A 25,859-nucleotide genomic window follows, 5' to 3' on the forward strand; every position below is an offset into this window, starting at 1 on the left:
AGGCCGTAGCAGCGGAGCGCGAAGGAAGACCCAGACCCACTGAAGGGACTGGATCCCCTGGAAAACGGGGGCCCGGAGTGGTCAATGACGCCAGGCATCAAGACCCCACCAGGCGGTCACTTAGTGACACCGCCCCCCACATCGCCAGCGTATTCGGATAAGGCCCCTCCAAGAGCGGGCCCTTTCCCCCCAATAGCACACCGCCTGGCACACTGACCCTGCAGAACAGGCAGTCAGCATGGCCGTAAGCACACAAAAAAGGTTAACCAACGGAAGCAGGCAGTGCACCGGGGAAAACCAGGCAACAGGCTGTAACCTGAGCCTGGAGCACTGCGGACGAGACAGGCGCCAAAGGAGTCAGCTGAGAACAGCCCCCCTGGCGGAAGGGGCGTATGCTGGCGTTGTTGCATGACCAAGCCTCCATTTAAAAAAAACCCACCCAGAGGGGTTGAGGCAGAGAAGGCTGACATGATTGGCAGACGTCATGAATGTGCAGGGGCACCCTCAACCGGGTAACCCGGGAGTTGACACTGCTCCAACACACCAGGGAATCAACCACCTTGTCGTTACCCAATGCGGTGGTTGTTCCTATAACCCCTCAAGAAAAAAACTCCAAAACACACCTGCGGGTATACACTGGCTATACCGCAGTACAAGTGTTTCACTTTTCAAAAAAGGGTTATCCCAGGCCTACGGGTCGACGAAACATTACTTCGGACCGGGCCCGGCGATACGGGAAGCACAGGGTCACCAGAGGAGGTCAAAGACCACCCCAACAGGCCCCTCTTCGCCATGCGTGAGAGAGGAGCGAAAAGAATGGAGAACCAGCCCCAAGCACACCGTACTTGGTATTCCCAGGCGGTCTCCCAACCAAGTACTAACCAGGACCAACCTGCGTAGTGGCCGAGATCTGACGAGATCGAGCGTGTACAGGTTGGCATGGCCGTAAGCCATTACGACAGTGCAGAGTACAAAATGTACCCAACCAGGGTCTCCATAGCGCTTAACCCTGTGACACCCGGACCGACCTGGCATTTTTCCCCCTGAAAAAAGCCCAAGTCCCTCAGGGTACCAGAACAGCAGATCTGCATCCCCGGCGGACAACGGGGTTTAACTGATCTGGACCAGCGTGACCAGAACCAGTCCCGTGCCCTAACCACGCCGACATGCCTACTCCAGGAGAAGGAGCAGATAAGCGTGTTGATCTTAAACATGAAAAGAAGGCGCCATCCAGACGTTCGGTGCGAACCGCGCCCGGTGGCCCACCCCCAGGGCGTGAGACCCCTCTACATATGTTCAGATCCATTCCGTCATCATCCCCCAGATATGAACGAGAATCCGTCGACAACCAAAACAGGTTGTCGGAAGAGGAAAAACCTCCATCCCAGTTGCTTTATAAAAACGCTGTTTTAACCTCAAGCAACCAAGGCCTGCCAGTCATTCGCCTGATCTTCAACAGAACACCCCGAGCTAGCACTATGCGTGCGTCGGGACACAACCACATCAATGAACAGGCTATTTAGACCTGTCATTGAATCCCCAAGGCGCCCAGGGGAACGACAAGAGGGGTGCGATGCTTCCTAACTCCAACCCTTTTTAATAGAAAAGAAGGAAGCACCAACAGCATGTATCTCAGTCTACACAGCCGGGGGTAACATTTTTTTTACATTTTTACATTCCACCACCCTCCCATAGAGAGGAGACGGAAATCCCCAGAGAGACTTCCCACGCGAGCTGTACAGATTGAAAAGAATATATTGCACCTTGAGCCATGTAAAAGTTTGGTTTTAGGGCTCTCCGGGGAGGAGGCACTGAACCCATACACACTCAATAATCGAATTGAATCGAATACACACACAATAGAGTAGGACTCCTTCTTGAGGTTCCACTCACCTTGACAATCTGAGGAGGAGGCTCTGTACTCTGAGGAGGCTCCCTCACATGGAAGGAGAGTCCTAACTCACAGAAGGCCCGAATAGGAGCTTCGTGAGGAGGAGCCCTGACCACCCCCCGAAACAGATCCATCATATGGACCCGAACAGCACACGGAAGTCCTACCAACAGAGACGCGCACAGTGACGTACTCTATGGCGGGGGAATTCCTGCGGTGCACACGCCCAATATTCCAGGGCGTGGGACCAGGAAACTCCCCCCCCCCCCTCTTACCCTGTAACGTGCCGAACAGCAACGTGACAGGAACCTTGAAGGACAGGAGGTTTTAACCCCTGCCCATCAAAGAAGGGGAGAAAAGGATTACCAGTTCACCCCTTTACGACCCCACACCCATGATACGATGTAATGACAAAAAAGAGTATGACGCAGTCATAGTCAGCTCCATGAAGCGTCTAACAGCTTCACACAGCGCATGTGCTAACCTGCCATCTGATTTTTACTAAGGAAAAAACACAGAATAGAGAGGGCCCTCTCAAGAGCCCCGGTACCAGACTTACACATGTGCTTCTGTGGCCAACCCAACCCAGTTGTAGGTCGCACGACACACACAACCCTTTATCACCTACAAAAAATGGCAAAAACACTCTACAGAGGAACGCCGTTTTTCATAATGAGAGAATACATAATTCTCGATTAGTATCGGTCACAGGCCTTGCTAAGCACACACGAAAAAGTGACCAAACAATCTTTTCTTTAGGAAAATATAGTTTCTCAAGCGGTTAGCACAACCCCAACAACTAAGCTAAGGGTTACATCGTATCCCTACCACACAGTGACACAATATAGTGTAACAACATGTCTGAGAGGAGGGTGAAGAAGTCCCCAGGGAACCGGGGGGAAAAAACACCCCTCCTACTTTACCCTTAATACGGCCAGTTAAACAGGTAAACCTGTTAATATGTGAACACACTGTTCATTGTCATTACAGGCTGAGAAAAGAATCATTCTTTACTCATATGTCACTAAGCATAGCTTTATAGGTTAGTTTAACCCCCTTAGTTGTGAGTACACGGTACATGAACACACAATGTGTCTCAACACAACAAACCAGATAATTTTCACATCTGTAACAAATAACCCGATTTGCATGGAGACCAGTGACAAGACAATTCACACATAACTCGCGTCGTATCCTAAATGTAGTGCAGCAACACTCGTTTTGGAAAACATCGTTATTTACAAAACATTTAGAAGGGAAAGCAAGAAGAAGTGTTCAAGGTCTGGTCAGGACCCATCCTACCGTGAGCGCAGATCAAGCGAAACTGCAGTCTCTAACAAGGCACCATAGTAAACACAGCCGTCCTGTGTTGTCGACATAGGCAGCGTCGTCGCTCCATCCCGCCGCTACGGTCCCCCTTGTTGACGCAGTCCTCGCCGGCTGGCCCCAGGGTAGGTTCGACTAACATCCTCTGTCAAAGATGACGTCGTAGTCAGAGTGTTTAAGCATGTTATAGTCTCAGAACGTTCAACAGTGTAGCATTAAGCTAACGGCCGCACTCGGCCGATAGCAGCAAGCTAACGTTACCTAGCCTATTGACACAACAGACTAGCGCCTGCAGCTAACAGCTGACTGGCTAACAGTTAGGCCACAACTAGCACGCAAGCTAAGCAGCTATCACCTGAACTTATACACAACGATATAACAAGCCACACTTAGACAGGCCGCCGTTCTGAAACCCTCCTCACCTGTTAAGAGAGAAGAGAAACGAGATGTTAACACAGTTTTACAACGGTGATTTTACCATCCGGCGGAGCCGGTACAAGTCCCATCTGGGCTGTAGCCGACTTGAACATGGATTTTCCGATAACGATCATCCATGCTCACATTTCCTCGTTTAGGGTATACTCTCATTTGCATATGAAAGACGGGGCCTTATACGGTGACAGAGAAGTACCCACGCGTCCAGAGATCCTGGGATCACCAGTTACTGGTCGTGTGGCCCACTAGTTGCTATAATGGGCTTCAAACCAAGGTCCTCCGCCGTCGCCTAAAGGCTGAACAAAGGACCCTAATCTGGGGCCGGTTTTCGTAAACATTGTCAGCTAGCCCCCATAGCACTAACAGACAAGTGGAGCTCGCAAGCAAACATTACTCACCAACCTGGAACCCACCGCTTCTCACAACAGCGGCGCGTCCTACAGTCCAGCTGTGTCGCTGGAAGGTTTTACCGCAACCAGCCGCAGCAAGGAGGACTGCAGTTGAGAGGCATGTAGCGGCATAAACTCCCAATACGAAACCCGACGGAGGTGTAGAATGATCATCATCTTCCAGACACTCCAGTACGAAGACAATATCGCCGTATTTTCTCGAATATAGTGAGAGAGAAAATAAAGATATGATGTCTACAATATGTAGATAAAGTACTAATCGACCGAAATGTTTTGGCTTAAGTTTGGCTTTTCTTAACCCTTTCACTACCACACTACATAAGTAGGGATGTCCCGATCCGATCACGTGATCGGGATCGGGGCCGATCACGTGATTTTCCGAAGATCGGGATCAAAAAAAAAAAAAAAAAAATTACCTTTTATTTTTACTTTTTTTTTTTATTCAACTAACATGACCATGTTCACGTCTTAAACTCATACTGAGGCCTTAGTTTTGGTTTTAAATTGCATATCATAATTAATTTATTTATTGTCACAGAGCAGAAGAATTTTGCCAAAACAAACCAATAGTATCCAGCTGCAGAACGGCAGACCAGCCACACTCTCAGACCCAAACGCATTTCCTTTGATTTAATTATACATCAAATGATTTATGTCAAGGATTGCAATGCCTCGCTTGAATGAAGTTAACTTTTCACCTGGATAACGTCAACATTCAGGGTGAATGTAATGTGAGAAATTGGGATAAAAAAAAAGAAAAAAAAAAGAAAAATGTATCGGATCGGGAAAGATCGGTATCGGTAGATACTCAAAATCACATGATCGGGATCGGATCGGGAGCAAAACAATTTGATCGGGACATCCCTATACATAAATAACCTTTCACTACCACACTACAGAAGGTTAACCTTTCACTACCACACTACAGAAGGTTCTGTTTCATGCTAGCTTCCGCTCAGCATCATAATGCATATATCTCGCTTCAGTGGATATGCACTGAATAAATTTCAAAATGTACCTTTACATACCAACATCCGTCTGACCACACCCCCATCTGCTGCCTACATAAGCAGGGGTGGGGCCACACACTCATCTCCTTCTCAAATTTCATCCACAATATAGTGCCTGTATACCAATCACTTGGCGAGGAAGAAAGTATTAGCTGGAGAAAGGAAAACAGAAGAACAAGGAGATACGTTGACATTATATCTTTATTTTCTCTCTCACTATTTTCGAGAAAATACGGCGATATTGTCTTCGTCACTGGAGTGTCTGGAAGATGATGATCATTCTGTCCTCCACCGGCTTTTTCGTATTAGGGGCTCGCGCCGCTGACATGCTCCCCAACTGCAGTCCTCCTTGCTGCGGCTGGATGGGTTTGGCCCTCTGGCCATACAGCTGGACTGTGGGAAGCAACGGCTGTTGTGAGAAAGCGGTTGTTTCCAGGGTGGGGTAAGTACTGTTTTGCTTGCGAGCACTGGTTGTCTGTTTATGCTATGGGGGTAAGCTGACAATTTTACGAATGCCGACTCCAGACTAGGGTCCTCTGCTCGGCTTCTTAAGCGGCGGACGGAGGATCTTGGTCTGACGCCCATGACGGTCAACCTAGTGGGCCGCGACCGGGACCTGGTGAACCCAGGATTCTCTGGATAAGCGGATGCTTCTCTGTCCCGTGCAGGCCCCATCTTTCACATAAATGTGGAAGTACACCCTAACGAGGAAATGTGGGCATAGGATCTTCTTTATCGGGAGTTCCATGCTCAAAGTCAGCTGCAGCCCGGATGGGAATTGTGCTGGCTCCGCTGTATGTCTGGTAAAATCACTGTTGAAAACTGTGTTTGGCATTTCTTTTTTTCTTCCCTCTTAGGATGGGGAGGGACTTGGACAGCGGCCTGTCTGAAGTGTGGCTTGTTATGTCGTTGTGTACAGTTCAGGTGATAGCTGCTTAGCTGGCGTGCTAGTTGTGGCCTACTGTGTTAGCCAGTCAGCTGTTAGCTGCAGCGCTAGCTTGTTGTGTTCACCAGGCTAGTGAACGTTAGCTTGTTGCTATCAGTCGGACGGCTGTTAGCTTAATGCTACACTGATGAAACGTTACTGTGACTTTAACATGCCATAAACACTCTGACTACGACGTCATCTTTGACAGAGGATGTTAGTCGACCCTACACCCGAGTGCCAGTGCCAGCGAGGACTTCGTCAACATGGAGAACGGCGGCTGGGTGGCGTTGCGGACATACCCTCGTCACCGGCGCAGGAGATGCTGGGTTCAACTCGATGTCCCGTTAACCAGTGTTGCTGTTCTTTCGGCCTGCGTTCAGGGTGAAGGTAGGAGTCCTCCGGACTTTAAACACTTCTTCTTTTCTTCCCTTCTAAATGTTTTGTAATAACGATGTTTCCAAAACATGTGTTGCTGCAATACATTGAGGATACGACGCGTGTTGTGTGTGAATTGTCTTGTCACTGTTATAGCTTCTCTCTCCATAGTAGATCGGCGTTGTTTTTTACTTGTGTAAAAATGAACTGGTTTGGTTGTGATGAGAACATGTGTGTTCATGTAATGTTGTACCTTGGGTGAACTCACAACTAAGAGGGTTAATTAACCTGTAAAGCTATGCTTAGTGACATGTGATTGAGGAATGAATCTTTTTTCTCAGCCTGTGATGACAATGAACAGCATGTTCACACATTAACAGAGGTGCCTGTTCGCCTTGGTCGTATCGAGGGTAAGATAGGAGGGGTGACCCCCCGGGTTCCCTGGGGCTTCCCTCCCTCCTCTCAGACATGTTTGGTTACAATATATTGTGTCACTGTGTTTGTGGGGATACGATGTAACCCTCAGCTTAATTGCTGGGGTTGTGCTTTCCGCTTGAGAAAATTTTTTTCCTAAAGAAAAGGTTGTTTGGTCACTTATCATGTGTGCATAGCAAGGCCTGTGGCCAATACATAATCGAGGACTTGTCTTCTCTCAATATGAAAAACGGCGTTCCTCTGTAGTAGGAGTGTACTGTGCCATTTTTTGTTGTGATGAAGGGTTGTATGTGTCTTTGTGATCTACAACTGGGTTAGGTTTGGCTCACAGAAGCACATGTGTAAGTCTGGACCGGGGCTCTTAAAGGGTCCCTCTCTGTTCTGTGTTTTTCCTTAGTAAAACTCAGGTAGCAGATTATCACATGAGCTATGTGAGGCTGTTCGATGCTTCATGTAGCAGGCTATGACTGTGTCATGCTCTATTTGTCATTACATCGTATCATGGGTGAGGGGTCGTAAAGGGGTGAACTGGTAATCCTTTCCTCCCCTTTTCTGATTGGTCAGGAGTTAAAACCTCCTGTCCTTCAAGGTTCCTGTCACGTTGCTGTACGGCACGTTACAGGGTAAGAGGGGGGGGGGGTGGGGGGAGGGAGTTTCCTGGTCCCATGCCCTGGAAGATTGGGCATGTGCACCGCGGAAATTCCCCCGCCATAGAGTACGTCACTGAGCGCGTCTCTAGTGGTAAGACTTCCGTGGGTTGTTCAGGTCCATGTTATGGATCTGTTTCAGGGAGTTGTCAGAGCTCCTCCTCATGAAGCTCCTCCTGAGAGAATTGCCTTCTGTGAGTTCGGACTCTCCTTCCCAGTGAGGGAGCCTCCTCAGAGTTCAGAGCCTCCTCCTCAGATTGTCAAGGTGAGTAGAACTTAAAAAAAGGAGTTCTGCTCTATTGTGTGTGTATTCGATTCAATTCGATTATGGAGTGTGTATTGGTTCAGTGCCTCCTCCTCGGAGAGCCCTAACCCAAGTGTTACATAGCTCAATGTTGCAATATATTCTTTTCAATCTATACAGCTCGCGTGGGAAGTCTCTCTGGGGATTTCCGTTTCCTCCCTGTGACGAGGGTGGCGGGATGTAAAATGTAAAAAAAATTTACCCTCAGCTGCGTCACGTGGGATTCATGTCAGTCTGTGTTTCTTTCTTTTTTAAACAAAAAGAGGAAGGAACATGAAGCACGACGGCTCCGTGTCGTTCTCCCAGGCGACTTGGAGGAACAATGTCTGGTGTCTTGCTAGACTATCCATTGATGTGTTTGGGTCTCGACGCGTACATAGTGCTGGCTCGGGGTGTTTCTGTTAAGAATCACGCAGGGGGCTAAGTGCGCCTTGGTTGCTCGTTATTAAAACAGTGTTTTTATAGGGCAACTGGGATGGAGTTTTGTCTCTTCCGAGCGCCAGTTTACTAGGTTGTCTCGATGAATTCTCGTTCATATCTGGGGGATGTTAACGGAATAGATCAGAACATAGGTAGAGGGGTCTCACGCCCTTGGGGTGGGCCACTGAGCGCGGTACAAATGGGACCGTCTGGGTGACGTCCTCTTTTCATGTTTTAGATCGACACGCATACCTACCCCCTCTTCTGGAGTGGGCATGTCGGCGTGGTTAGGGCACGGGACTGGTTCTGGTCGCGCTGGTCCAGGTCAGTTAACACTTTGGCTGCCATGGGTTAAATTCATTATCAACCGTAGGTTGCCGGCTCTATTTGTCTATAGAGAAAGTCCCCTTCTTTGCAGGGCTATAACTTTTTAAATTCTATTGCTACATTGCCATTATTAGGGCCCATTCAAAGTCCTATATGTATTGTTCATTGTGTAGCAACGTTAAACTTTTTCATTCACATATTCATAGTAAAGTATGGTCTAATCATGTATAAGTATGTTTTCATCTCTTTCTGCAGCTTTCTCCAGAACATGATCTATAGCCCCAAATACATTATATTGATGATGCAATACAGTTTTATGGCAATCAGCGCGATATAAAAAATTCCAACTAGACGTACTTCTAGAAGTTACTACACGTCATCTGATGTTGACCGGATGGGCTAGGGGGCGTTTATAATTCCGTGGGCAGCGTTATACCAATCATCTAATGTGGGTCAAATGTTGATAATAGCAGTTAGTATCGAAGACGGTAATTTTACACGCTAAAACTCACCCCAGTCTCCGCGCGCCGTTGGGCGATCATCGTAGAGTAGAAATTTTACCATTATGGGATGTCGATTTATCCGGTCCATCTCCAGCTTGTATAATGGTATATACGTCCAAATCATGTTGTTTATCGAGTTATTGGCAATCGATCGCTATGTAGTGTGTCGAGATCGAGCCTCGGGACCTATAGCGAGTGCCCGGAAGTAATACGGCCGACCAGCACAACCTCTACGGCACTTCCTGTTAAGCGATTGCGCCGATCGGCCACCAGATGGCGCTCCTGAACCGCCAGAGAGCTCAGTGGGTCCTCCTGGTGGATCTCAGGCCAGCGGAGGGGAAATATGAATCCGATCCCAGATTTTTGAAATATTGATATTAAAGACGCTGTAAAGCGTCTTCGGCAACTTGAGCATGGCCGGGAATGACATGTTTAGGCATTTTCCGGCAGCCAAAGTGTTAACCCGTTGTCCGCCGGGGATGCAGAACTGCTGTTCTGGTACCCTGAGGGACTTGTGCTTTTTTCAGGGGGAAAAATGCCGGGTCGGCCCGGGTGTCACAGGGTTAGGCGTTATGGAGACCCTTTGTTGGGTACATGTTGTACTCTGCACTATCGTAATGGCTTACGGCCATACCAACCTGAACACGCCCGATCTCGGAAGCTAAGCAGGTTCGGTCCTGGTTAGTACTTGGATGGGAGACCGCCTGGGAATACCAAGTGCAGTAAGCTTAGGGCTGGTTCTCCATTCTTTTCGCTCCTCTCTCACGCGTGGCGAAGAGGGGGCTGTTGGGGTGGTCTTTTGGACCTCCTCTGGTAACCCTGTGTGCTTCCCGAGCCGCCGGGCCCGGTCCGAAGTAATGTTTCGTCGACCTGTAGGCCTGGAATAACCCTTTTTTGAAAACTGAAACACTTGTACTGCGGTATAGCCAGTGTATACCCGCAGGTGTGTTTTGGAGTTTTTACTTGAGGGGTTATAGGAACAACCACCGTCTGTGTACCGAGAGGGTGGTTGATTCCCTGGTGTGTTGGAGCAGAGTCAACTCCCGGGTTACCCGGTTGAGTGTGCCCCTGCACGTTCATGACGTCTGCCAATCGTGTCAGCCTTCTCTGCCTCGACCCCTCTGGGTAGGTTTTTTTTTATGGAGGCTTTGTCATGGTGCTCAACAACGCCAGCATACGCCCCTTCCGCCGGGGGGGGCTGTTTTCAGTTGACCCCTTTGGCGCCTGTCTCGTCCGCAGTGCTCCAGGCTCAGGTCTACAGCCTGCTGCCTGGTTTCCCCGGTGCGCTGCCTGCTTCCGTTGGTTAACCTTTTTTGAGTGCTTTACGGCCATGCTGACTGCCTGTGTTGCAGGGTCAGTGTGCCAGGCGGTGTACTATTGGGGGGAAAGGGCCCGATCTTGGAGGGGCCCTATCCGAATACGCTGGCGATGTGGGGGGCGGTGTCACTAAGTGACCGCCTGGTGGGGTCTTGATGCCTGGCGTCATTGACCTCTCCGGGCCCCCTTTTTTCCAGGGGATCCAGTCCCTTCAGTGGGTCTGGGTCTTCCTTCGCGCTCCGCTGCTACGGCCTTGCCACAGGGTTGAGTTTGCTCTTGACCCCGTGATTTTGGGGGCAGTAACGAGGGTTGTTCCTTCCGTTCGTTCCCTGGTGGCATGCGGGTTGTGCGTGTTCGTAGTCGTGGGGTCAAGCCACGGTCTGCTCACCCTGTGCGTTGAGTTGCTTGAGTTCCTCTTCGCACGGTCGGATCCGTCTCCCTCCCGTCCTCCAATAGGGAGGGTATCCCTCCATTAGGGAGGGTCGGGGGGGCTCGGTCCTCCCCGGTTCTGATGGTTGTCGTTGTGGGGGGCCTCAGTGGGGTACATTTGTCGAGCTTCTAGCTCCCGCTCAGCTCCTGCTATGCATTATGATGCTGAGCGGAAGCTAGCATGAAACAGAACGTAAGGTTATGTATATAACCAAGTTCTGTGAATGCTAGTGACGCTCAGCATCTAGACGCCACTGCGGCCCTTGATCTTTCATTGTGGTGAAATTTGTTGGGAAGGAGATACATTTTGAAATTTATTCAGTGCATATCCACTGAAGCGAGATATATGCATTATGATGATGAGCGTCACTAGCATTCACAGAACTTGGTTATATACATAACCTTACGTTAACCTTTCACTACCACACTACAGACGGTTAACCCGTTCACTACCACACTACAGACGGTTAACCTTTCACTACCACACTACAGACGGTCAACCTTTCACTATCACATTACAGGAGGTTAACCTTTCACTGCCACACTACAGAAGGTTAACCTTTCACTACCACACTACAGACGGTTAACCTTTCACTACCACACTACAGAAGGTTAACCTTTCACTACCACACTACAGAAGGTTAACCTTTCACTACCACACTACAGACGGTTAACCTTTCACTACCACACTACAGAAGGTTAACATTTCACTACCACACTACAGAAGGTTAACCTTTCACTAACACACTACAGACGGTTAACCTTTCACTACCACACTACAGAAGGTTAACCTTTCACTACCACACTACAGAAGGTTAACCTTTCACTACCACACTACAGAAGGTTAACCCTTTCACTACCACACTACAGACGGTTAACCTTTCAATACCACACTACAGAAGGTTAACCTTTCACTACCACACTACAGAAAGTTAACCTTTCACTACCACACTACAGACGGTTAACCTTTCACTACCACACTACAGAAGGTTAACCCGTTCACTACCACACTACAGAAGGTTAACCTTTCACTACCACACTACAGAAGGTTAACCCTTTCAATACCACTACAGACGGTTAACCTTTCAATACCACACTACAGACGGTTAACCTTTCAATACCACACTACAGAAGGTTAACCTTTCAATACCACACTACAGAAGGTTAACCTTTCAATACCACACTACAGACGGTTAACCTTTCAATACCACACTACAGAAGGTTACACCCCTGTATATATATATATATAAAAATGTCTTCCAGAAGCCGCAGATGGATTGGCCCGGCAGACATGCCAGTCTTGGCACAGAGGGGACGGTTGATGAACGAGGCTGCCGGGAAGCTGCTGGCAACACCGAAACACGGCAGGCAATACGTTATAATATTATACACCAGGAATCCATAAAGTCACCGTGGAGGGGGAGGCTCTGTGTCGCCTTCTGACGGATGAGACCGAGGGAAACAGAACATGTGAGCGCAGGACACCATGGTTATTTTTTTTATTTTATTTGTTTAATTTTAATTTTTTTATTTAATCTTTTTTTATTTAATATTTTTATTCATTTATTTTTTATTCTTTTTTTCTTCTTCTTCAAACGCCATGGTTCTGACGGACGAGAGGGGTGTAACGATGCGAACTCACAACGATTAATTTCTATTACGATTATTCCGGCAACGATTCAATGCATCATGAAATCTCTTCATTTGACCACGATTCGATTCGATTCGATTAATTTTCGATAAAGTTTCTATCAGTTAATTCCCCAAGAAATGTTGAATAGACAAATGTGGCTGGGGGAACTGATTCACTCAGCATGAATGGACTATAGGTCAATAAAAACAATACACACAAAAAAAAACATTAAAAAAAAGAAATAACAAAAAAAATATTTTTTTTTATTATTAATTTCTATTATAATCGATTCTAACACTTTCAAATCGATGCAGTTGAATCGTCACATTAGAATTGATGCATTTCGATTAATCGATGCATCGTTACACCCCTACGAGACAGAGTGAAACAGAACACGTGAGTGCAGATGCCATGGTTCTTTTTTTATTTTATTTGTTTATTATTTCATTTTAAATGTCTTTTTATTTTATTTAATTCTTTTATTTTTAGACAGAGGGAAACAGAACACGTGAGCGCAGGACGCCATGGTTCTGACAGAGGGAAACAGAACACGTGAGCGCAGGGCGCCATGGTTCTGACAGAGGGAAACAGAACACGTGAGCGCAGGACGCCATGGTTCTGACAGAGGGAAACAGAAAACGTGAGTGCAGGACGCCATGGTTCTGACCGAGGGAAACAGAACACGTGAGCGCAGGACGCCATGGTTCTGACCGAGGGAAACAGAACACGTGAGCGCAGGACACCATGGTTCTGACCGAGGGAAACAGAACACGTGAGCACAGGACACCATGGTTCTGACCGAGGGAAACAGAACACGTGAGCGCAGGACACCATGGTTCTGACCGAGGGAAACAGAACACGTGAGCGCAGGACACCATGGTTCTGACCGAGGGAAACAGAACATGTGAGCGCAGGACACCATGGTTCTGACAGAGGGAAACAGAACATGTGAGCGCAGGGCACCATGGTTCTGACAGAGGGAAACAGAACACGTGAGCGCAGGACACCATGGTTCTGACAGAGGGAAACAGAACACGTGAGCGCAGGACACCATGGTTCTGACAGAGGGAAACAGAAAACGTGAGTGCAGGATGGTGAGAAGCCCGTGTTGCACGTAATTGTGTTTTTATACACGCTTTTATATGTGTTGCCTCAATACTAAACACAACATCCAGGTAGAGGAAACGCCTTCCTTTATAACACCAAGCCGGTGGAACCAAAAACCAGGAATGTTGTGCCTTAAAATTATTATTATGGGCGGCGCAGCAGAATCAGGAAGCGACGGGGGCGGCGTGCCCTCCCACGCAGACCCCCGACGCTGAGAGATCACGCTGTGCAGGTGAAAAGATGCGACGGCTGCTTCCTCGAGTACCGGAGGGGACACGTGATGTAAGGCTTCGTCCACATTGCAGCCGGCTTGTGGGAGGCATGGCCTAACAGCGTTCGAGACAGGGGAGGGTAGAATTGGACGATACGAAATTGGGATGGGAGAAAAATAGAAAAATGGGAGAAAAAGTAGATCAAAACAAATAAATAAACGTATTAAAAACCTGCTCCACCAGCAGCACAGTCCTGTCCTGATATTTGCTGATTTTCTTTTTCTTTCTTACACAAAGTGCAGTGTCTATGAGGTGCCACTAGGGGCAGAGTGAGTGAGTGAGTGAATGTCAGTGGCAATGTTGCAAGGGTGCCGCTCACCTTCAGCCTCCTGCAGCGCCCTCTGGTGGCCACAGCCGCCCATCAGCTCATACTTGGCTTTCTCTTCTGTCTGCAACAGTCAACAGGGAGAACAGAGTGTCCATTATGTTATGAGTTATGTTATGTCATGAGTCGTTATGTTATGAATCGTTATGTTATGAGTTGCTAGACGTTAAGCTACAAGTTCATTGTATGAGACTTGAGATGCAACGATACAACTTGTTCCACTGCTGATACTGACTCTGCTGATACTGACTCTGCTGATACTGACTCTGCTGATACTGACTCTGCTGATACTAACTCTGCTGATACCGACTCTGCTGATACTAACTCTGCTGATACTAACTCTGCTGATACCGACTCTGCTGATACCGACTCTGCTGATACTAACTCTGCTGATACTAACCGACTCTGCTGATACTAACTGACTCTGCTGATACTGACTCTGCTGATACTAACTCTGCTGATACTAACCGACTCTGCTGATACTAACTCTGCTGATACGAACTCTGCTGATACTAACTCTGCTGATACTGACTCTGCTGATACTACTAACTCTGCTGATACTGACTCTGCTGATACTGACTCTGCTGAAACTGACTCTGCTGATACTGACTCTGCTGAAACTGACTCTGCTGATACTGACTCTGCTGATACTGACTGACTCTGCTGATACTGACTCTGCTGATACTAACTCTGCTGATACTGACTCTGCTGATACTGACTCTGCTGATACTAACTCTGCTGATACTGACTCTGCTGATACTGACTCTGCTGATACTAACTCTGCTGATACTGACTCTGCTGATACTGACTCTGCTGATACTGACTCTGCTGATACTAACTCTGCTGATACTGACTCTGCTGATACTAACTCTGCTGATACTGACTCTGCTGATACTGACTCTGCTGATACTAACTGCTGATACTGACTCTGCTGATACTGACTCTGCTGATACTGACTCTGCTGATACTAACTCTGCTGATACTGACTCTGATACTGACTCTGCTGATACTGACTGACTCTGCTGATACTGACTCTGCTGATACTGACTCTGCTGATACTGACTCTGATACTAACTCTGCTGATACTGACTCTGATACTGACTCTGCTGATACTGACTGACTCTGCTGATACTGACTCTGCTGATACTGACTCTGATACTAACTCTGCTGATACTGACTGACTCTGCTGATACTGACTCTGCTGATACTGACTCTGCTGATACTAAAGGACGCTCCCATAGTCGAGCGGACCGTACACGGAGCAGACTCCCGCGGGCTCAAAGTTGACCCAAAGGGTACTCAAAGCAGACCCAACGCAGAGTCCAAGTGCGAAGCTCCTATTTTCTGACGCGCGGACGTCCGCGGCGCCCACTTGGTGTCACACAAACTGGCGCGAGGTGTAAACTGGTGTAAACTGGCGCGAGACATGTAGGAAATTGGTCTGCGGAGATCCGCTCGACTATGAAAGCTCAAAGAGTCCAGTGGACCTCTGCAGAGTCCAGTCCATGTACAGTCCGCTCGACTATGGGAGCACCTTAACTCTGCTGATACTAACTCTGCTGATACTGACTCTGCTGATACTGACTCTGCTGATACTGACTCTGCTGATGCTGACTCTGCTGATACTAACTCTGCTGATACTTACTGACTCTGCTGATACTGACTGACTCTGCTGATACTGACTCTGCTGATACTGACTCTGCTGATGATACTAACTCTGCTGATACTGACTCTGCTGATACTGACTGACTCTGCTGATACTGACTCTGCTGATACTGACTGACTCTGCTGATACTGACTCTGCTGATACTGACTCTGCTGATACTGACTCTGCTGATACTAACTCTGCTGATACTGACTCTGCTGATACTGACTGACTCTGCTGATACTAACTCTGCTGATACTGACTCTGCTGATACTGACTCTGATGATACTGACTCTGCTGATACCAACTCTGCTGATACTAACTCTGCTGATACTGACTGACTCTGCTGATACTGACTCTGCTGATACTGACTCTGCTGATACCGACTCTGCTGATACCGACTCTGCTGATACAGACTCTGCTGATACTAACTCTGCTGATACTGACTCTGCTGATACTGACTCTGCTGATACTGACTGACTCTGCTGATACTGACTCTGCTGATACTAACTCTGCTGATACTGACTCTGCTGATATTGACTCTGCTGATACTAACTCTGCTGATACTAACTCTGCTGATACTGACTCTGCTGATACTGACTCTGCTGATACTGACTCTGCTGATACTAACTCTGCTGATACTGACTCTGCTGATACTGACTCTGCTGATACTAACTCTGCTGATACTGACTCTGCTGATACTGACTCTGCTGATACTAACTCTGCTGATACTGACTCTGCTGATACTGACTCTGCTGATACTAACTCTGCTGATACTGACTCTGATACTGACTCTGCTGATACTGACTGACTCTGCTGATACTGACTGACTCTGCTGATACTGACTCTGATACTGACTCTGCTGATACTGACTCTGATACTAACTCTGCTGATACTGACTGACTCTGCTGATACTGACTCTGCTGATACTAAAGGTGCTCCCATAGTCAAGCGGACCGTACACGGAGCAGACTCCCGCGGGCTCAAAGCTGACCCAAAGGGTACTCAAAGCAGACCCAACGCAGAGTCCAAGTGCGAAGCTCCTATTTTCTGATGCGCGGATACTAACTCTGCTGATACTGACTCTGCTGATACTGACTCTGCTGATACTGACTCTGCTGATACTGACTCTGCTGATACTGACTCTGATACTGACTCTGCTGATACTAACTCTGCTGATACTGACTGACTCTGCTGATACTGACTCTGCTGATACTGACTCTGCTGATACTGACTCTGCTGATGATACTGACTCTGCTGATACTGACTCTGCTGATTCTGACTGACTCTGCTGATACTAACTCTGAGTTCTAACCCTCTAGGTATCGGCTGATACAGAGTACCAATTCTGATCCGTTACGTTTACAGATCAGTCTGAACTTCTTGGTCATCGGTTTGTAGTAAGTTCTTTTAGTCACTGGACAAAAATTATTGAGACATAATCCATCTGTCTGCATTAGAGAGATACCGGCCATGCTTCTATGTGCTAGAGATGTAGAAAAGATAAGATACGATATTCCTTTATTGATCCCCTTGGGGGAAATTCAGGCATCATAGCAGCATGGGGGAGGGGAGGTACAGGTATGGGCAGGGTAATAGTAGAAAGACATAAATATAGGCAATAATATTAATAATATAATATAAACAGATGGTTACCTCAGAGTTCTTCTCCAGTGCCCGGCTCTCCATGATCTCATAAGCGGGGTCAACTTTACGTCTTTCGTCCTTATTACTGAGCCTCTTGTCTGGTGGGAGAGGAAAAATTATTTAGATATGAAACAAAAAACATAACCAACTTAAGCAATGTAACACAAAGCTTACAAAGAATTGCTTTATCGTGCCTTTTCTTTATGGATTCTGTTCTGCGACGCAAAGCTGATGTATATACTTGCAGATGGGAGAACGAGAGAAATGGATAAAGTGACAGGGACCGGAGAGGGTATCGTCACACAAGATGTTACAGAGGTGCTGATCTGTTGTCTGGAGCTCCTTTGTGCAGCTGGGATAAGTGCTACTGTATTACTCACGTGGACACATGAGGAACACAAGTGGATTACTCATAATGCCACAGTGTCTAAATACTGGGGCCGATGATACCAAGCGAGATTGTTTCATCACCGATACTCACAGGTAAAGGAATGTACAGTGTTTATTAGGGATGCGCCGATACAATAACCGACATTGACATTTCTGTTATGGCCGATAACCAATATTACAGATGTCGATGTGATTTGTATAAGTAAAACGAATGTATATGATGATAACATTTTATACATACTACTGGTATTTATGTACATACTGTCTGAAACAATGTTGGCCCACAATCCTGTGCTGTGTCATTCACATGCAATTAACGCTACCCAAACAAACTCTGTGTGGCCAAAAATCACACACACACACTGGCAGCTAGACTGAGAGATAATCATCCGTTTTTCTCATCAGTTTTTCTCATCAGACTGATGCACCAAAAAAATTCAATCTCTATCACCAACCGATATGTTTGCCGATATATATCTGCCCAGTTTTGCTCATCGGACTGATATCGACACGTGAAAAACATCCCTATCATTGTCCGATACCGATATGGTCACAGATATATTATGCATCCCTAGCATCTATGCATAGATTCTATTAGTCTTGCAGAGACGCCTTGTATTTTTTATATTACCGCACTTACTGCCAACCTACAAAGCATAGCACAGAGAAGAGAACACAGAGAGGCACCACAGAGAAGGAAGAACACAGAGAGGCACCATAGAGAAGGAAGAACACAGAGAGGCACCATAGAGAAGGAAGAACACAGAGAGGCACCATAGAGAAGAGAACACAGAGAGGCACCATAGAGAAGGAAGAACACAGAGAGGCACCACAGAGAAGGAAGAACACAGAGAGGCACCATAGAGAAGAGAACACAGAGAGGCACCATAGAGAAGAGAACACAGAGAGGCACCATAGAGAAGGAAGAACACAGAGAGGCACCATAGAGAAGGAAGAACACAGAGAGGCACCATAGAGAAGGAAGAACACAGAGAAGCACCATAGAGAAGGAAGAACACAGAGAGGCACCATAGAGAAGGAAGAACAACAAGAAACAGTTTGTTTATTGTTGTCCAAGAGAGAAACAGAGTGGACAGAAAGAGAGAATCTATTTATCTGGAGACCTTGGAGACATTGGAGAGGAGGCGATAAGGCAGAAGGATTTGGTTTTGATTATTGCTTGTGAGTTCAGTGGAAGAGGAAGTTGCAGGAGATCAGTAAGAAGAGCAGAGCAGAGAGAGACTAAGAGATAACACAGAGGCTTCGGAGGAGCGCAGGACGAGCCAGATTCGCTTGTTTGTTTGTTATCGTCGCGTTCAGTTGAACAGGAATTCAGCCGGAGGAGCGCCTCTTACCTTCGACGGTCATCTCTGTGCGTTCGGAGTCTTCGTCCTGAAGCACGCGTTCCGCCGACTCAGTCTGACACGGCATCTCCTCTGCAGCAAACACCTCTTCACTTTCTGAATCTTCTGAACTCACGCTGATGCAAGTCCTCTGGCTCATCTGTGAGGTGGAAGCAGAACTTCTAGGGGAGACCCGCAGAGGAGGATGACAGCCGTCTCCTGTACACTTCGAGCAATTCTCATATATGATTTCGTGCTGCCGCGACTTGGAAGCGTGCAAAGGCGTACAGGTAGTGGTGGGCGGTTTGATTCTGGGCCGGTGTCCCAAAGCAGAAGTCATTGACTCGTACGCGTTCAGTCCGTTTGCCTTCGAGGAGTCCGGCTCCCCGTCTGTGTTTCTCGAGAAGCCTAAGAGATCGGCTAAGAGACCGGCCAACTTCTCTCTTCCTTTCTTCGGTAGAACCGACCGCTCCGTCTCATTCTGTGGCTTCTGCTTCTCCGTGTCGTGGACGCTGTCTGGAGAGGCATCGTCAGACTGTGTCATGTTCTGTCCTGCACACGTGAACCAAGCGGGGCTCGCAACTCACTTTTCAATGCTCCAAATCAAATCAAATTTATTTGTAAGGCCCGACAACACACGTTAATGTCCCCATGGGGCCGGACACGTCTTCTTTAAACAAGTCAAGAAGAAACATCACAATAAATCAAGAACAAAACAAAAACAACCATGAAGTCCAAACCATTTTAAATAAATTAATGCAACACTGCCAGACATACTCCACGCGAAGGCAAGGAAAAACTCACTAAAACCTAGCAATAGGAAACATGCAGGAGAGGAGGAGAGAAACCTTAGAAGGGCCGTTCAAGGGGGGATCTCCCTTCTTAGATGTCGGTGATAGTAGTGTTGCAATAAAACAGGCGAAACACTGAAACACAGATAAGTGCATGCAATAGCAACTGAACATTTTGAAAGATTGACAAACAGCAGATATACAATGTTTCGACCCTTCCGGTCTTTTTCAAGTATAAACAAGAAACAGGTACCGCCCCTGATCACCAGGTGGGGCTGATAGCCAATTTATAAATTTCTGTATAAAGAAGATGTCATTTCCTGTTTCTTGTTTATACTTGAAAAAGAGCGGAAAGGTCGAAACGTCGTATATATCTGCTGTTTGTCACAAATAAACACCTTTGGATCATTGAAAAGGGAGTCTTGACTTGAAAAGGGAGTTGCGAGCCCCGCTTTGTTCATGTACTACTGTTTTTACAGTTTGGCTCAGCACCAAGGAACGGAGGATGTGTGTTATTTATTTTTCTGACTGTCCTGTACACGTCTCACTGTATTCAACACATGCGATGGGTCGCTGCAGGTCCGTAACACTTTGATCTGCCTGCCGGAGTGAAAACATTATGTTTCTGGAGGCTAAACTCGGGCCATAATATAGGTTCCGCCCCGACAAGATTGGAATCAATTCACTTTAAATTCAATTCCAAATTTAAACAAGAAATCGCCATTTACTTGCCGATGACCGAACGTTCAACATCCTTACTTACTTGTCAATACTTTGAATAATACAAGCATTTCATGCCAAATGGTTTTTCAAGCACTTAATCTGAAGAATTAGAAAATCCACTTCCTGAATTCCTTGAATTGAAAGTGAGTTGATCCCAATCCCTGCAGCCCTAACAAGAGTCTGCTTCTAGGGTATTATTACAGGCTGCCAAGACCAGAGGTTGTGTCTGCTGTTCCCAAACATGCATTAAAACTAGGGATGTTCGATATTGGCTTTTTTACCGATATCCGATATACCGATATTGTCCAACTCTTAATTTACGATACCGATATCAACCGATACCGATATATGCCCAAAAAAACGGAATAATTTTCAAGTAATTAACATTACATATCTCTTGTCGTGGAATTAACACAACATTATGCATACTTTTGACAATAAATAAAATAAGAATTTGTTCTTACTTGCTTGCCTGGGTAAATAAAGGTTAAATAAATGTTAAAAATTAAATGAAAATTTTTAAACCGATACCGATAATTTCCGATATTACATTTGAATGCCAATATCGGCCGATAATATCGGACATCCCTAATTAAAACCTGTCCATGCTTGGCATTACAGACTGGCAGCATTACAGAGGCAACATGCAACAGACACAATAAAAACGTGCATTGATCACACTTACCCGGTACGGTGGGAATCAAACTACCAGCGTGGGATGATGGCGTCCCCTGTAAAATGGCAATGAAAGAAAACACTTTTGATCATCTAATTCATTATGCGGACAAGATTATGTGAATATTTCTATTTATACTCTAAATGAGGCAAATAGTGGGACAGTGGGACAGTTGGATGTCTGGTCTTGTTTACGTGTCTCCGGAGTTGAATACTTTATTATCTAAAGATGGTAAGTTAGAGTGTTGTGTTCATTCATAGTTAAAGACAGTAGAGGTTGAGTACTTTATTATCTAAAGATGGTAAGTTAGAGTGTTGTGTTCATTCATAGTTAAAGACAGTAGAGGTTGAGTACTTTATTATCTAAAGATGGTAAGTTAGAGTGTTGTGTTCATTCATAATTAAAGACAGTAGAGGTTGAGTACTTAATTATCTAAAGATGGTAAGTTAGAGTGTTGTGTTCATTCATAGTTAAAGACAGTAGAGGTTGAATACTTTATTATCTAAAGATGGTAAGTTAGGGTGTTGTGTTCATTCATAGTTAAAGACAATAGAGGTTGAGTACTCTCTGGTGATTTGATCACACTCCAAGTGATTTGGATTGATTTCACAACTGTAAATACACGGACGGTCCAAAGAAGGGTTCAATGAATTAAAGCTTCATGTACTTTTACATCAGAATCATTATAATTAAACTCTCAGAACTGCCAGGGAACATGTATCTAGTTGTACCCAGGGAGCGAAATTAACTTTTTGACTCACCGGCCAGTGGCGGGTAGATGGGAAGAGTTTACCCGCCAAGCATATTTCTTACCTGCCAATTTTTTTGATTAAAAAAAAATATATATATATATTTTATATAAAAAAATTTTTTTAAATAAAATATATATTATATAATCATACTTGTAGTTGTATTATCTGCGAGACATCGCCACCACGCAATAAGTCAAAATGCTTGCTATCTGCAAACAGCTCCACTGTCTGTGTGTATACTTGAGTAGCCTCCAGCTCCAGCAAGGATTCTCCGGCCCTGCAGCTAGACCCTATATTCAGCTAGACCCTACATTCAGCATGCAAGGATTCTCCGGCGATGCAGCTGGACCCTATTTTTAACGTTACGGTTATTTTGTCAAATCACATTCAACATGCCCTCAGCTAGAATACGCATTCAATCAATGTTATAAGACATTGATATCAGGAGCTATCTGTAGCTACTGCTAGCCCGGTAGATAACGCTAAGACAATTTAGTTTACTGGGACGCGAGCTAGCTAACGAGGGAACGGAGGTATTATGCAGCTCATGGAGGTCCGATCTAGACTAGAGCAGACTGCTACCATTCTGAGAGCTTAACGTTAGCACTAGAGCTGCGGGCGAGCTGCTACCATTCTGAGAGCTTAACGTTAGCACTAGATGCTGCGGGCGAGCTGCTACCATTCTGAGAGCTTAACGTTAGCAGTGGCACTAGAGCTGCGGGCCGCTCTGTGTTGATATGAGCAGAAGCCAATAGTATCCCGCTGCAGGGCTGGCCCGGCTGGGCGGATATGACTCGTTGCCACGTTTTTTTTCAAAATAAGAATATCATACGAACCGAATGCTGCTAACTGCCGGAGCCATCGATATTATGACTCTAGCTGCGCTTGGGCCGGAAATGAGACCTGCACAGATTTTCAAAATAAGAGTATCGTTACGAACTACACGTCCACACGCCACACGGCGGGCAGGGCTCTCAGTGGCAAGCGCCAAAGGTAAAAACTGAGCGCCCCTGGCGGGCGGCGGGCTTTAATTTCGCCCCCTGGTTGTACCTCTGTGGCTTTGATTAAAGGTGCCCTTTAAATAGGAACCATTAAAAATATATTTTGGGTGGGGTGAGCAATCGTTGGGTGTCTCCTGCTCCAACCTGCACCAAGAAGAAATGTCTGTGCCTCGCTGTGGGGACATCAGGAAAACAGTAGACTTTCTGGGGGTGAATTCTGATGTCCTACAAGGAACACGCCAACTTTCTGGGAAATTAGCTGTTGTTTTTTGAGAAACAGGGCTTTTGAGGTGATGAAATCGCTGCGCCCAGGCCCAGTTTCGGCAAAAAAAATTTCAGAGTATATATTTGCTTAGAAAATGAAAATGTCAACAAAAAATATATGTATATTTGGCCACGTGGTAAATACACAGGTCACAACATGTTTACAGGAACGTTTTGGAGTTGTATTTGGAGTGTATTACGTGACTGTTGGGAACTAGGCTGCACTGGCACACCTACTTCCAGTGAATGACGCTAAGCTAGGTTAACGGTGCGGCTGTTCCCTAAGCCTCAAGTCAAGTCAAGTCAAGAGTTTTATTTGTCACGGCATACAAGTATACAATGAAATGAGGGGGGTCTTGCCCGCAACGATTGTGCATAATACAATGGTAATATATAATAAAAATCCAATAGAACGACATTGTGCAATAAAACAAGTAAACAAAGTAGGGCATATCGGTATATGTACATGAGTTATTTACAGAGCATGGTAGGACATGCTAGGTCCTGTGGTAGTGCAATACACTGTTAGCTACGAATGAGGCACTGGGTCTTTATGTACACTGCTATACAATGCTATATTATACAATCTCAAGTTATACTATACTATTCTTAAAGTGACCTTTCCTTTTGTAAAGTGACCATAAGTGTGAGCGTGTGCAGCATGAGTGTGTGTGTGCTCATGTTAAAGTGGCTGCTAGTGTGTGAGCATGTACAGTGTGTGTGTTGTGTGTGTGTTCATGTGTGCTTGTGTGTGGAGAGTTCAGTGTTCAAGGCTCTGATGGCCTGGGGGAAGAAGCTGAGCCGAAGTCTCTCTGTCCTAGTTGCTGGTGTTCGCAGGCGTTTGCCTGACCGCAGCAGCTTGAACAGGCTGTAGTTGGGGTGGTGAGGGTCTTTCATTATTCTGCAGGCTCTGGATTTGCACCTCTTGTTGTATAGGACCTGCAGGGGTGGTAGTGCAATACCCGTGGTACGCTCGGCTGAGCGCAGCACTCTCTGTAGGGCCTTCTTGTCCTGTGCCGTGCTGTTTCCATACCAGGCAGTGATGTTTCCAGTCAAGATGCTCTCTACAGCTCCGGAGTAGAAAGACTGGAGTATCTTCCCAGATACTCTGAACTTCCTTAACTGTCTCAGGTGGTAGAGGCGCTGCTTCGCCTTTTTTACGACTGAGCCTATGTGTGTTGTCCATGTCAGATCCTCTGAGATGTGGACCCCCAGGTACTTGAAGCTGCTCACCCTGTCCACGGTAGCCCCGTTTATCCTCAGTGGTGTGTGTGTGTCCTGCTGTCTCCTCCTAAAATCCACGATCAGCTCCTTGGTTTTACCAATGTTCAGGAGCAGGCTGTTGTCCTGGCACGAGCGTTCCAGTACTAAGCCTAATGCATGCACAGAGAAGAAAAGGGTATCTGCTGGTCTAACTCCAGGGTAGATGGCAAATAAGCGAATTTCCCAAAAAGTTGGCATGTTCCTTTAACTGAAGTCCTACACAGAGTCCTACATTGATGTCCTAAACGGATGTCCCTGCTTTACCTCACAGCATCTGATTCTCTATTAGATTCAAGGCGAGAGGTATAGGCTACACTGAGCCAAAGGGAACGACTGTTCCATCAAACTCAATTTGCATTCCTAGCTAGATGCACTACCACTAGAGGGAGCTGTACCAGTAGAGGGAGCACTACCAGTAGAGGGACCACTATACCAGTAGGGGGAGCTGTACCAGTAGAGGGAGCTGTACCAGTAGAGGGAACTGTACCAGTAGAGGGAGCTCTAGGTTTAATATCCATTCCCATACAACATAGAGAGCTCCAATCAAGTTTGTGGAATGACTGGATTTTCTGATATCATTGGTATAACAGCTGAAGCTCAACACTTAAAGGGATATTTCACTTTAGTAGAACTTGTCAAAAAGCCAGCAGTCTTACCTCTATGTAAAATCATCTAGTAGTGAGCTAGTGACCACTGCTGTCCCTGTGGTCTGCTGGCAACAGCAGCGTTCCTCCCAGGTGTCAGGCTCCTCATTCACTTCCATTCATTTTGAGGAGCAAGTCTAAATATCATACTTCTGAAGTATAAACATGTGATATGTTTTTCAAGTCAAAGGTACTTGACTTCTACTAGAAGTTCTACTAAAGGAAATAAAGGCCTATTGTGACTATGGCAACGAGAAAATATCCAATGTGTATTTATGATCAAAGACGGAACGAGACCTCTGTAAAAATTCATGAAGCTTGTCAAAGTGAACCTTCTTGCGTAATGCCGTCGGTTCTTCTCACAAGACCAAACAAAAGCAAGAGCCTGTCTTGCGCAACAACAAGACAAGTGAACAACAACCATCGCCCTGCCAACAGAGAACAACCATCGCCCTGCCAACAGAGAACAACCATCGCCCTGCCAACAGAGAACAACCATCGCCCTGCCAACAGAGAACAACCATCGCCCTGCGTAACAGAGAAGAACGTCTCAAGAAGAACTGAAAATAACTGAAAAATGAGGCTCAATTAGGAATATTTACTAATGTTAAAAGATGGGATCCCAC

General features: G+C 46.3%; 1 protein-coding gene across 1 annotated transcript in view; it reads right to left on the minus strand.

Annotated features, from left to right (window-relative positions):
- dok7a (docking protein 7a) overlaps positions 1-25,859 on the minus strand; it is a gene marked incomplete at both ends in the record, with an annotated part of 260,565 nt that overhangs the window by 69,173 nt on the left and 165,533 nt on the right. Inside the window, 4 exons of the mRNA XM_084312113.1 lie at positions 14,089-14,158; positions 17,396-17,484; positions 19,132-19,671; positions 21,319-21,364. Of these exons, the coding sequence (XP_084168239.1) occupies positions 14,089-14,158; positions 17,396-17,484; positions 19,132-19,671; positions 21,319-21,364 (745 nt within the window). The remainder of the gene's footprint in view (positions 1-14,088; positions 14,159-17,395; positions 17,485-19,131; positions 19,672-21,318; positions 21,365-25,859) is intronic.

The sequence above is a fragment of the Notolepis coatsorum genome (assembly GCF_963971535.1).
Source record: "Notolepis coatsorum genome assembly, chromosome: 4".
In the NCBI taxonomy this organism is placed as follows: domain Eukaryota; kingdom Metazoa; phylum Chordata; class Actinopteri; order Aulopiformes; family Paralepididae; genus Notolepis; species Notolepis coatsorum.